This window comes from Lampetra fluviatilis, chromosome 25 (assembly GCF_964198595.1).
Source record: "Lampetra fluviatilis chromosome 25, kcLamFluv1.1, whole genome shotgun sequence".
Lineage (NCBI taxonomy): Eukaryota > Metazoa > Chordata > Hyperoartia > Petromyzontiformes > Petromyzontidae > Lampetra > Lampetra fluviatilis.
Window position 1 is genome coordinate 7,272,669 of NC_136299.1, and position 13,507 is coordinate 7,286,175.

At 52.0% G+C, this 13,507-nt stretch overlaps 1 protein-coding gene across 2 annotated transcripts; it reads left to right on the top strand.

The window, feature by feature from the left end:
• Positions 1 to 64: 64 nt before the first annotated feature.
• C25H1orf198 (chromosome 25 C1orf198 homolog) lies at positions 65 to 6,475 on the top strand. 2 transcript variants are annotated; one of them, XM_078868150.1, is made up of 5 exons: positions 65 to 464; positions 1,271 to 1,321; positions 1,730 to 2,259; positions 2,391 to 2,661; positions 3,615 to 6,475. In XM_078868150.1, exons 1-5 carry the CDS (start codon positions 147 to 149, stop codon positions 3,678 to 3,680), a joined length of 1,236 nt encoding a protein of 411 aa, XP_078724276.1. In that variant the 5' UTR covers positions 65 to 146; the 3' UTR covers positions 3,681 to 6,475. The 2 variants fall into 2 exon arrangements, with proteins under 2 accessions (XP_078724276.1, XP_078724277.1); XM_078868151.1 differs by having other exon boundaries at positions 3,618 to 6,475.
• Positions 6,476 to 13,507: the final 7,032 nt, after the last annotated feature.

The window sequence follows — 13,507 nt, forward strand, 5'->3', positions numbered from 1 at the left end:
CCCACCACCACCTCCTTCGTATCAAAACAACTTTATCGACAACCCCAGCCACCACCGTCTCCTTCGTATCAAAACAACTTTATCGACAACCCCAGCCACCACCACCGTCTCTCTCCCTCCGCCCTCCTCCTCCACCAACAGCCGCCATGGAGGAGAAGGCGGCGGTCTATTTCGCGTCGCTGAACCCCATGGCGCGCAAGATCGTGGCGGAGATTGAGAAGGTGCGGGAGAGCCACGGCCCCGCGTGGGAGCGGCTGCCCGAGGCCCAGCGGGAGGCGGCGATCGACGCGGCCCTCATCAGAGCCGAGGCCCGGGCGCGGTACGAGACGCGGCTTCATCTTCTCGGCGCTCGGCCCGCGTCGCCATCGACGTCTTCGTCGTCTTCGTCGCCGTCGGCGCTGGCTTCGTGTTACCCCAAGCTGCTGATACAGCCCGGCCAGAAGACGGTGCACTTTGGGGAAGATGTGAGTCGTTGTGGGAAGAGACGGGCGTGTTATGATGATGGTGGTTGTGGTTGGTGGTGATGATTGGAATGACAATCGCCTCGGGCTGTGTACGGTGCGAATTAAGTTCGACATCCAGGCAGTGAATCCATAACGTCTGGGTGTCTGTCCCGTGCCCTGCGAGACGACCACACTTCAGGTGGTGGTCTCAAGGTGCACCCAAGTCTGGCACATGCGCCGTGGTGACATCACCGCAATTCCGTAGCGAACGGTGGTGATGGTGGTGGTTGTTGTTGTTAAATGTGATGGGGGTGATGGGGGCAATGGGGGGTCTTATTGGCAGTGTGGGGGTCAAGACTGCAACTGCAGTAACGAGAAAAAGACCATCGGCGTTACTTTAACCTGGGGGTAACCGTGGTCTTGCGTGGCCTTGGCTTTCCCCGTGTTCGCATATTTCGTCTTTCACGTTAGTCCTGAGGTGGTCTGTTTAAAGGCTAACCTTGTCTTTGGTGGTGATGGCACGTTGTCTGTGATGGGTGTGGTGATGATGTCATGTTGGTAGCCATGGTGTGTTGGTGATGAGCGGTGACGTTAAGTTCGTGGCGATCATAGGGTGCATTCCGGCGATGCGATTAGGATGAAGGTAGTTGTGGTAATGAGCGTGGGAGTGATGGGGTGAAGAGATGGTGCTAAGGTTACAGTTGTGGTGGTGTTATTCCTGATGTAAGTTATGCTGTGAATAATATCGTGAAGTGGCATAGTGGGTTCCTATGATACTGGAATTTCTGTGATAGTGATCATGTAAACATGACCGTATTTTATTCCAGGACATCAAGTGGCAGGATGAGCATTCCGCTCCATTTTCCTGGGAAACCAAGGTGAGTTTTGCCCCTTGACTGTGACCCAAGCAAAACCACCATCACTGTGCCACTTTGGCCATCATCTGGCCAGGCCGTGCAGACATTGGTGGCTAGGTTGGGACCTTACCAGAATTCAAACCCAAGATCTCAAATGGTACCAGCTCAGCTCTTTGAGCCACCTTGCTTTGAACAAAAGCCACTTGGCTGATTTGTAACCGATTTTAGATTCCCCCCCCCTTGTTGGGCCACATGCCACTGTTCAGTTTTTGTTATTTGTGCTCGTGCCCTACTGCCAGCAAAGTTTCGCGAATCCTTGTTGTTGAATCCTGAAACTAATGTTAATAAAAGTGTGATTGTTTCTCAAAATAAATTCCCTCCACATCACTGACAAAGTCTCGTTACCGCCACCACTGACGCCGTCATCAGAGCCAGCTGGAGTTCTCGCTCAGCGACCTGGAGCCCGGATCCAGCTCCCAGCCCCGTCCCGACTCCAGCCTGGGCCACGCCGGCGCCGCCACATCGGCGGCCGCCACAGCCAACGGTACCGCCACGCCAGCGGGCGGCAGGGCCGGCAAGGGCCAGGCCGGCGGCCGGGAGGCTCACGTGGTGAACACGGGGCCCTTCCCGGGGGTCCTGCGAAGAGTGGAGGAAGCTGGCGCCGACGAGACGGCGGTGGGGCCGGCTGCCGCACCGTGGAAATTGTCCGCGGAGAGGGGGAAGCCGGCAGGGGCGGCTGCTGCCACCACGGCTGGAACCGGACCGGGATCTGGGGCAGCGTTAACCCCGGCGGAGAGGCTGAGCTCGCCATACCGGAGGCACGATTCGGCGAGCCGCTCCTACGACCCCAGGGCCGGGCCGGCGGCCTCCCGATCCGGGGACCCGCCCCCTGTAGCACGCAAACCCCCACCGCCCTCGCCCGGCGCATCCTACAGCTCGATGGCCGACACAGCGCATCGGTGAGACAGCACTACTGCCGCCACCATCACCACAATCACCACCATTACCACCGCCGACACCGCTGTAATATTTTGTCCGAACCTGACGTGCGCGCTGTCCGTGACCCCTCCCCCAACCCCTCTCTACGCAGTGCGTTCGTGTCGGAGCCAGACGAATCGGTGTTTGCGCCGTTGCCATCATCATCATCTCCTCCGTCATCATCATCGTTTCCTCCTCCGGCGGCATCAGCGGCATCGGCGGCGGTGCCGTGGATGTTGGAGCGAGCCGCGGCAAGCAGGCCGGCACCGAGCGTCGCTCGAACACCACCGCCCGTCGCCTCCGCCATCACCGTCGCCACGCCCCTGCTGCCGGCCAGCGCCGACAAGGACGAGTTGTTCACCAGCCTCGTGGGGCACAGCCAGGTAACCCATGGAGTGAATGATTAGATAGAGAGATAGAATAGACAGAATGAACGATTGGATTGAGCGATTACATTTTTACTGCATCTGTTTTCACAGTTTTTGCTGTACAGTCCTCTTGATGTGTTTCCAGTTTGTGCCACGTGTTGTCTCGGTGTGATATTTAACATTTCGCTCCACGTGCTGGGAGCTTCTTCGGGAAACGGGTATTCCGTTTTGGAAGAAGCTCCCTGCACGTGGAGAGAAACGTCGGACATCATGGCAGACAGCATGCGGTAAAACCTGCAAACACATGGGAGAGAATTAATAAAAGGTGTGGATGACATTTGAAGACACGGTTAAAAAAGACAAAATAGTTATTGTGGATATGATGTGCATCTAAAAGGTACGTAACAATTAATCAGCACCCTGACCTCCGAGCCACCTGGCCACCTCCCCTGGGTCTCATCTTAGGGTCGGTAGCGGCACACACGCCTGTAATCCAGCACCGTGGAAGTGGGAGTTGGTGGATCACGCAAATGTTGTGAAACGCCCTTTCCAGCTGTCGTGGTGCCGTATCCTAGTTTACCAGGAGGAGGTGGTACAGCAAAATGTGGACTCCATCTCTTTCATCTGAGTGTTGCCCCCCCCCCCTCCCACCCATGGGTTTCTTCTGGTGTATTTCCCTACCATTTAAAACGCGAATTTATTTGGCCGAAAGCACCTTATACTATAGAAGACTGCAGAGCTTGGGCAATGTCTGGTGCTGGCTTACAGCGTGGCTGCCTTTTCCACTCATCTGTGGTTCACCACGCCTCTTGAGTCATTCTCTCTTCCAGAGAGAGAGTGAATAATGTGCAGCGCGTTACAAGTTGAAATTATTGTTCTTAACTGTGTGCAGACTCACGTCACGCTTGTGTCTCCACGTCTCTCTCCTTCACTCTTTACCCCCACTATCCGCCCCCCCTGCCCCGCAGCAGTCTCCTGGAACCAGCGGTGGTGTTCCAATCAAGTCCGGCTTTGACTTCCTGGACAATTGGTAGAGCGCTCCTGCGGAAGGCAGGGAGGTGGAAGGAGTGGGAGGGGACTGGCCGGGGGGAGGGGCCCCAGCTGGGGGAGGGTTTGGTGGAGCGAGAGAACAGCTGGTTCCGCGCAGCCGCCCTCAACATGGCTGTCGACGGCATCGCAAGGAAGGACTGACGTTGAGAGAGCGGGATGGAGTAGAGTTGCTGGCGATAGACAACGCTTTATAGACCCGATCACACGTATATATACATATATTATACACACACAAAACACACGTACACACACGCGTGGGGTAAAGTGTGGGTAAACCCACCTCTTCCGAAACGTACTGGCCAGCGTGGAAGAGGAGGCCAAAATACCCTCAGAGGGGCTCGCCAGAGCTACCTCTAGTGGAGGCCCTTTTGCCAGCAGTGGCGTGAGAAACACATTGCAGGGCTGCTTCTTTACCCAACAACAACCGCCATTTGCCACTAAGTGGCGGTGATGTCACCACGGCGCTTGTGCCAGGCTATGTGCACTTTAAGACCACGTGAAATGTCGAACAGCTGCTGGCAGTTCACGGGACAGACTCAGGTGCCATGGGTTGACTGACTGAGATGACTGGCAGATGCACCACCCGTGCCCCCGACTGTTTTAGCCGCCTGGCGTTTTCACTTGTTGCGAGCATCGCTCCTCTGCGCTCCGTTGCCGATGGAGGACAACTTCCTCCAACTGCCCAGTCGTGTCCTTCACGAGCCTCCTTCACAGAGGCCGATCTTGACACTGCTGGCACCAGTTATTGGCAAGTCCACTCCGCTCCATATCCTCTCGTACCACATCATTCCATCATGTCTCTAGCCCGTGCCGTGCCTGTTTAGTGCCCTCTATCCAGCTGAAAAAAGCTGTTTGGGCATGCAGTGGCTGGGCATGTGGACAACATGACCCAGCTCACACAGCCTTGCCTGCCGGAGGAGTTCACCCATGATACTTTGTCCAGATCTTTCAAGGATTTGTGAGCTCCTCGCACAATCCAGCCTGGTTAAACCCAGGATGGATCGTAGGCAGGCCAGCCTGAATGTTTCTAACTGGTGTAGATGTTCCATTAGGGGGGGGTCCACTTTTCACAAAGGATAGAGAAGGGGGAGGGCACGATTGGCTGAAAAGACCCAGTGTGTCTGGCAAGGCGGTGTTGAAAGATCCTTGCCAGCACCTTTCTCGGCACAGAGGAAGGAGATGCCCCTGCAGTTATTACAGTCTGTGCGGCCCCCCTTAAAGAGAGGGACCACCAGGGCATCCTTCCAATCCTGCGAGACCCGTTCAGTCCAGACTTATAATGATGTCATATAGGACAGGCCGCACACAAACTCCACCCTTAGTTTGCTTGGGAGATAATCTTTGCCTGGCACTTTTCCTGGTCTCGGACTCTGGATCGCCTTCCATACTTCCTCAACAGATGGAATCTCACTCGCAGGGGTGACTACTTACAATATTTGAGGCACCGCAGTCTCAGCAGGGTCATTCCCACTTTGCCCTATTTTTTCTTGGCCAAGGGATTTCCCCTCCCCGAAGACCTCAGAAATGCTCAGCTAACCTGTTCCTGGGGGTCGGAGGTCAGATAACCCAGTTATACACACACACGTGTACCTATACATAACTACATTTATAATATCTTATCCCTCATGTATGATACTATATCTTAGTTACTCATGTAGCTGTCCGATTAGGGCTGGGTTCTCAAAGTGTACTGCTGTTGGGAACTCGAGAGTAATATTCATTTGTTTACCCAGGAAAGCCCTCGCTAAGTCTCAACACTCGTTTTCAGGAGGGTCCTGCTACCTTGGGATGTTTGGCCCAATTCTTGTCTTGTGTTTTTGGAAGACGCCTACAGTGCCCAGAGAAACTCCATGAAATACTTAAATCTCAGCTGCATAGGTAATAATCTAAACTACTTGCTGTGCTGCCTGCTTGTGGGGTTCTCACGCATATGATTTTTAAACAATGAGTGCTTCGTCTGGGAGGAAACCGGAGCTCCCAGAGAAGACCCATGACACGCACGTGGGGGGGTGGGGGTGGTGACGTTCGAGAGTACCCGCAGGCGGGCTTGCGAACCCACTTGCTGTACTGCCGCAGCACTGGTCACCTTGCTCGCGGCCCCGCCGATCCGTCAACCCTCGCCGCCTCCAAAGCGCTGGATCACACGCGTGTGCATCACTGCCACTGCACTGCAGCACTTGACGCCCTGCGCAGGGGACCTGCCGATAAAGACCACAGTATTTGTACTTACTGCTGCTTCTGCATTTATTCACGTCAATGCCCATGTATATTCCGTCGGTTTAATAATGCTTAGAATGAGATTGTTAGGAAACTGAGCATACACACAGGTGCGCCAACGTAATCATGCAGTTACAAAAACCAAACGGTCATACTTGAACATACTTCACGCTGGTCAGTGCAAATTCGTCAAAGGGGAGGAGGGGTGAAGCACAGGACCGGTTCAGATGGCAGTCGCACGCAAAATGTTATCCATGTCCGGGAATCGAACTTTGGTCGCTGGACTCGTGGCGCAGTGCGCTAAGTGACGACCACTCTGCCACCACTCCCACATTGCGGGCAATCAAACACCTTGTCACTGAACACGGGTACAAGTAGCGAATACAAAACCACACTTGCACGTACCAGACTGCACCAGCTCTGCACCTTTGTATTAACGTATTGAAATAAACGGTAATTTCAGGGCAAAGAAAGTGGGCTGATGGAAGGGGCAGACCATTGCACACATTGTATTGTATAACCGACAAGCATACTTAAATAAAGATAAGTTTGTATTCTGAAACTGGTGCTGTTGGGTTTCTGGGATTTTAAGAATGTTTGTTTTGCTTCTCCTCTGTTGCCCACAACGTGGTCAACAACCACGTGTTGACTTGACTACGAGCAACATCACTACATCTGTCCACCTCAATGACTAAATTGCCATAATACGTACGACAAGTCGTCGCTTAACGCGTGTTCACACAACGCATTTTCGCTGCAAACGCGGTTCTTCCATTCGGGAATATATTTTTTGCCGAAAGTGGAACGCGCCCCGTTATAACGCGGTTTCTGAGCGGTCGAAGACGAGTCGCCGCGTGGCTGAGAGGAGCGATAACAGTACGCGCAATGAAACGATCACGCAGTGGCGTACCTGTCCAGCCATTCCACTGTGTGTGCATAGTAGTACTCTTTGATTTTTTCGGTAAAGTCACGGAGGTAAAAAATCTAATCAAATGAAAACAACTAAATTAAATCACGAAGTTTTGGGCGCAACACAAGCGTCCTTCAGGTGGGGACAACGTAGCGAAAGCACAACCGCTTACGTGTGTCTAAGAGATGGCTTTGACGAGGAATTATATAGTCGCGGGGGGTGGAGGGAGGGGGGACCATGGTGAGTGTGTGGGCGGGCTGTGGACTGGGAGGCAACGTGAAAGCAACGGACGCTGGGAGGCAACGCATTGAGTTCAAACTGAAGCTTTGTGATGCAGGGGGCGGAAGTAGATAAAGCTAAGATGAAGCAGCCTTTTGTTATGCTTATATTACCGAAAAAACCAAAGAGTATGAATCATTGCAGTCACGAAAGCTTCAAATTTGCATAGTAGTATATCGTATCTCGCCGAAGTTTATCGTCAACACAATATACAGGCAATTTTCAGGAACGCGTCTACCGCGTTAAACGAGGGCTTGCCGTACATAGTAATCATCGCCTCCCTCGTGGCAGATATTTCACCAGGTCACTCTTTCAAATGGAGACCATCCTGGGCCTCTTGAGTTCTCACCTGGTTACAAGTCCACTTGAAACCATGACAAAGCCACTACCCAGGTACGTCCCCAACTCTGCTGGTGGTGGCGGGGGTGGTGCCCAGTGTAGCCGCCAGGTGGCAGCACACGCACTTTAGGAAGTTAACCACGTTGTAGTCTGAGGCTTTCGCGACCAATAATAAGAAGGGCGGGGGGGGGGGTTAGATCGCGTAAATACAAATGTGTCGTTAACCCACCACCGCTCGACACAGCCAATTAAGTAAGGGTTGTCACGTAAACAAAACGTGTCAATTAGTTATAACTTCAGCACACACTTGCAAATTCCATCTCTAGCCCCGCCCACTTACCCTTGGGTTGTACCCGTCTCAATCCGATATAACCTTTGGCTGCAGTAGCTCTCTCGCTACATTTCTTCCTGCCTCAGCAGTCCGCCTGCTGTATTTTTTTCACCTGAAGACGATTGCTTGTGTTGCGAGTGAAACGTCGTTATTTATTATTTTATTATTTTTCTATCTACGTGACTTTGCCGAAAGACCCAAAGAGTATGAATTCCTGCAGTCACGAAAGCTTTAAGTCAAGATTTCAGCACACCGGTGTGTTGGAGAGTCAATCCGCATAGTACTGGTAGGAGCCTCCTGGTTACACCAGCCCACAGGGGATTATTGTGTCCGTTCGTGGGAGGGGTGGGGCTGGGTGGAGAGGGGAGGGTGGAGAGGGGAGGGTGGGGAGGGGCTGGGTGGGGAGGGTGGGGAGAGGCTGGGTGGGGGGTGGGAGGGGAGGGGCTGGGTGGGGAGGGGCTGGTCACCCCGTGGTGCCCTTATAAAACTCAACGTTTAACCTACTCACGCCGGCTTGTGGCCGCCCTCACAGTCGGCCATATTTGCGGAATACACCACGCCGCCGTTGACCCTGGCCATTGACCGAGCAACCCAACGTTCCGACCAGCTCCCTCCGCAGGAATGTGTTTAACCATCGCCCCCTGGAAATGTATCCTGAAACTCCACCGCATTCGCCGTGACACCATCCCTTCCTCGTCAGCCATGATCTATCCACTGCTGCTGCATGAAAGTCTGCCCACGCCGTCGCCTTATCTCGCGGTCTTGTCGATACAACAATCCACACCAGACGATTTAATCCATTGCCGGGGTTCACATTCTGTCCTTTGGCCGCCGCTGTGACTACACAAACGATGCTTGTGTTTTTTTTTAACGTTACATTGAGTTTCACCTGCGATGTTAGCGCGCTTAAAAGCAGCTCAACGAAGCAACTCATCCCCGTCTAGCGGCTCCCCGCGCTCGCCGGCCTGAGTGCTCCGAAGACCCGGGATCGACTCCCGTCTCGTAGGGTCGTGGGCTCCTCCCGGATTCGCAGATGAGGAGACCTCGCCAATTAACGAAGCACCAATTAACCAATCAGATGACAACATTTGATCACTCCCCCCCCCCATCCCCGCACTAATTAGTCTAAAATTTGGATGTTCTGAACATTGTCGACATTGAACATTAATGATCTTCTTGGTTCTTTCGGTAAAGTCACGTAGAAGGGAAGTAATAGAATAATAAAAATAAAACATAATAAAATAATATAATAATATACTTTATTATGTTTAATTTGTATTATTCTATTACTTCCCTTCTACGTGACTTTACCGAAAGAACCAAGAAGATGAATCCCTGCAGTCACGAAAGCTTTAAATCGAAAAATGAATAATCTTGTGTCGAGTACTGTCGAGTTTTGCCTCCGTGCCTAGGACGAGGACCCACGTCTGAAGGAGAGGGTCCATGCCTACAAACACCTGGCAAGTCCCCAGTAGAGGTTCAAGCAACCGTGACGCTGCTGATGAGACACCGAAAGTCGAAAACCGGTCCAGAGTGTTACCTTGCGTTGAGCCACCGCTGCTGATAAGATGCACATCCCAGAAGGCCCGTGCGTTCGATGGGATGTTTAAACAAAATGTTTTTTTTTTATTGTGGAAAGACAAATGCGGGGAAGCAGGCGTTATTTATTTAGTGAACAAATTAATCACTCAATCAAATCAACGCCTCTCTCGAGGGAATCGCCAACAGCTGCGAGCGAGTGTTTAATGACCGAGGCGTTTCCACGACGACACGGGAGACGAGTTAATTAATGGCACGAGCGAGGAGCTGCAAAATAAATCGCAACGGCGGCTCGTAACGCGCCGCCGCCGCCGCCGCATATTCGCTCTCTCTGAGAGAGAGGGATTGAGAGAGGGCCACTCAGAGACGCCAGAGGAGGAGGAGGATGATCCACAGACGATCCACAGACGATCGGGAAGGCAGCAGCTAGCCACGCGGCGAGGCTCCGGCGCGCATCCAACAATTGCCCGAGCTCTGCGGTCCTCGATGGTATGAAGGTGTTGTCGGCAGATTCACAATGGGTGCGCGGAGGGAAGCAACACTTACAGGGGGTGCTGCAAAAATGTTTGTAACACTTCTGAGAATTTTGCAACAATACCGCGAGAAATGTACCGCCTCCGGGCTCTGGAGGCCACCTCGGGAAGATTCCTGGCACGTGTTGACGATGATGGCGAACAAACGATTTGAGTTTTTGAAGCTATTAACATCCGTTCGCTTTCCATTAAAAACGATAGTCGCATATACGTGTTTAAAAAAAATATGTTGGAGCACCCTGTATATCCCATACAGATGGAACAGGCGGATTCCGCGTTCATAATCAACGTTTTAGGGTTTAGATCACGTTATTTATAAATGTGTCGTAACCCTCCACCACCCGACACGGCCAATCAGTAAAAAAGTGTCACGTTGACAAAAGACAAATAGTTCACTGCTTTAGCCCAGCGGTGTGTTGAAGCGTGAAACCACAACATTTACAATTTGAGTAGTACGACGTTTCGCTGGTAATTGCATCCAGCATCATCGGGCAATTCGCCTTCACCCGCCTGGACGCCCCACGGGAAGGGGAGTTTCACGTCGTGAGAGTTGTAGTTGTTGTGTGGGTGTCATCCACCAACCCTCGTTGCTGCCTTCACAGTGCTGGAGTAGAGGCCACGTGCTTTTGCCACGACCGGCCCGGCCCGATGTCACGATTAGCACGGTCGGCAACTCCGACTAGCACGGTTGGCTACGTACGGTGCGAAAGAAGTTCAACACGCATACAGACGACCAGAAACGAATGAAATGCATTAGCACCCATGACGTCAGGGAATACGTGCGTGTTTAGCTAATCATTCGGCGCGTGTAGCGCGTAATGACTAAACGGGTTCAGTAGAATTAGGTTAAGACGATGGCAGTAGAGTAATGGATTATTGAATCCATATGTGCGGCGCTTTTAGTGTTATCCCCTGGTATGACGAGTGCTGGGTTTTTTCCGGGTGCTCATGAAAAATTGTCTTGAGCTTCAGCGAAGCTTTACTGGGTAAAGAGATTTTTTTTTAAAATGTAAATGGGGGCGGAGCGGTGGCGTAGTGGTTAGCGCACTGCAATCTATACTCGGCCACTTGACTTCGATTCTTGGCCACGGCTTAACGTCAGTGGTTGAGCGACTTTTGCACCGGTCCTGGGTGCCTGCTTTGGCAACCCGCATTGGCCAGCGTGGTGAAGTATGGTCAAAACTACCCCTATGACCGACACTGCGTGGAGAGCGCCCAAGTGTCCAGTAGAGGGCCGATAAATGAATGTAAATTAGTACTCACATTACAGGAAACAAGAGAACCGGAGATATTGTACTCAATAAAAGAATGTTCTTTTTGCTAAAAACACACTTTATTTTACGTTGTGCAGTCGTTGGTGACCGCGCCGAGACCAATTCACATCGCCACACTCGAGAACCGGGATTTACGAACTCATCCGCGCTGGGATCGGTGGCTCCGATGCGGCCGTTGTGAACCTCCCCCTGATCCAGCCCATCAACAGCCCATGCCGAATAGCGTAACCACGCAATGGGTTCGCAATGGGGAGCGGAGTACAAGACGCACTTTTAAACATGTTTTTTTTTTAAGTCTGGGGCTGGTGTGCGTCTTACTCTCCTCCGCAGCATCTCGTGTTACAATCCGCAGAATACCCGGGGACGATTCGAATCTTGAATAGATTATATAGAACTAACACTGCTGTGCATGTAGCGGCATCTCGTGGCTGCAGGGGGTCACACCAACCAATTACATTCCGCCGCAGCAGCAGCAGCAACCCACGTGTCGATAAACAGACAGAGGGGGCTCGGTTCAGGCTCCGGCTCTGGGTCGGCCTCGAACGCGGCTCGGGCTCGGCTCGAGACTTGAGCCGGCTCGAGACTTGAGCCGGCTCGAGACTTGAGCCGGCTCGAGACTTGAGCCGGCTCGAGACTTGAGCCGGCTCAGGGAGCTTCCAAACACCGCGTGAGTGAGCGGCTCGGCCAACACGGCTCGGCTCATGGGAAATGCTGGGCACGTGTGCATAGGTGTCAACCCCCTCATCAGTGCCCTACCTTATTACAGACCAATTTAGACCGTAATGGTTACCCCGTGCCCCCTATTAATCTCAACGTTCATCCTACAAAGTCCCATCACAAGGAGAGAAACACAAACAAAGAGACGCACAAAATGTGCCCGGATCGAAACGAATATACGCTATATGGACAGAAAAATATCTATTTCCCTGGACAAGAATACGCAGTAAATCGTATGGGGTAACAGCTATGCGTCTGGGACCATGCAGAGAGAGAGAGAGACACAGTGAAGGGCACACGGTGGGGGGGGAGGCGGGGGTGCTCAGAGTCTTGCAACTCAAGGCCGGCACCACGGCTCAAGCCAAGCACGTGGCTTTGAGCTGCTCCGTTGAGCCCGAGCAGGAGCCGTGCCAGTGCCGAGGTCGTGACCCGAGAATACGGACGCGGGGGGGGGGCCGAGTTTTTGCCCCCGCTCGGTGAGACTGAGAATCGATGTCAAGTGCCCCATTAATCGATGGTGACGCCCGTCGATTGTTTTCGTGACGACGGACGGAGGAGGCATCGTCTACCCTAGAATAAATAAATAATAATCTTTAATACAACGATAAAAATCGGAATGTTTAAGACTTGGTGCTCAACTTAACGTTGGCGTTTGTCTTATATCGATAGTCTATAGACGTATTGTACAAACCGCGTCGCATACAGCGTACACACACACACATATATATAATCTGGCTCCACTGTAGCGTGAACACAATTAATCATTATACACAGACTATTATATTATTATTATGACTATGTTCACCATACTAACTTGCCAACCGTACAGGTGTAAGCGGTTCTGTCTGCCCACTTGTAACCCCATTGTTTTTCCCTTCCTGCCAAACTAAAATGATTTTTCAAACAATGATCATCGACGAACAGTGGGTTCACCTCTGGAAATGGGTTTAGTGGGTTCACCACTAACAATGGGTTCAGTGGGTTCACCACTAACAATTGGGTCACCACTAACAATGGGTTCAGTGGGTTCACCACTGACAATGGGTTCACCACTAACAATGGGTTCAGTGGGTTCACCACTGACAATGGGTTCACCACTAACAATGGGTTCAGTGGGTTCACCACTAACAATGGGTTCAGTGGGTTCACCACTAACAATGGGTTCACCACTAACAATGGGTTCAGTGGGCTCACCACTGACAATGGGTTCACCACTAACAATGGGTTCAGTGGGTTCACCACTAACAATGGGTTCAGTGGATTCACCACTAATAATTGGGTCACCACTAACAATGGGTTCAGTGGGTTCACCACTGACAATGGGTTCACCACTAACAATGGGTTCAGTGGGTTCACCACTAACAATGGGTTCAGTGGGTTCACCACTAACAATGGGTTCACCACTAACAATGGGTTCAGTGGGCTCACCACTGACAATGGGTTCACCACTAACAATGGGTTCAGTGGGTTCACCACTAACAATGGGTTCAGTGGATTCACCACTAATAATTGGGTCACCACTAACAATGGGTTCAGTGGGTTCACCACTGACAATGGGTTCACCACTAACAATGGGTTCAGTGGATTCACCACTAACAATGGGTTCACCACTAACAATGGGTTCAGTGGATTCACCACTGACAATGGGTTCACCACTAACAATGGGTTCAGT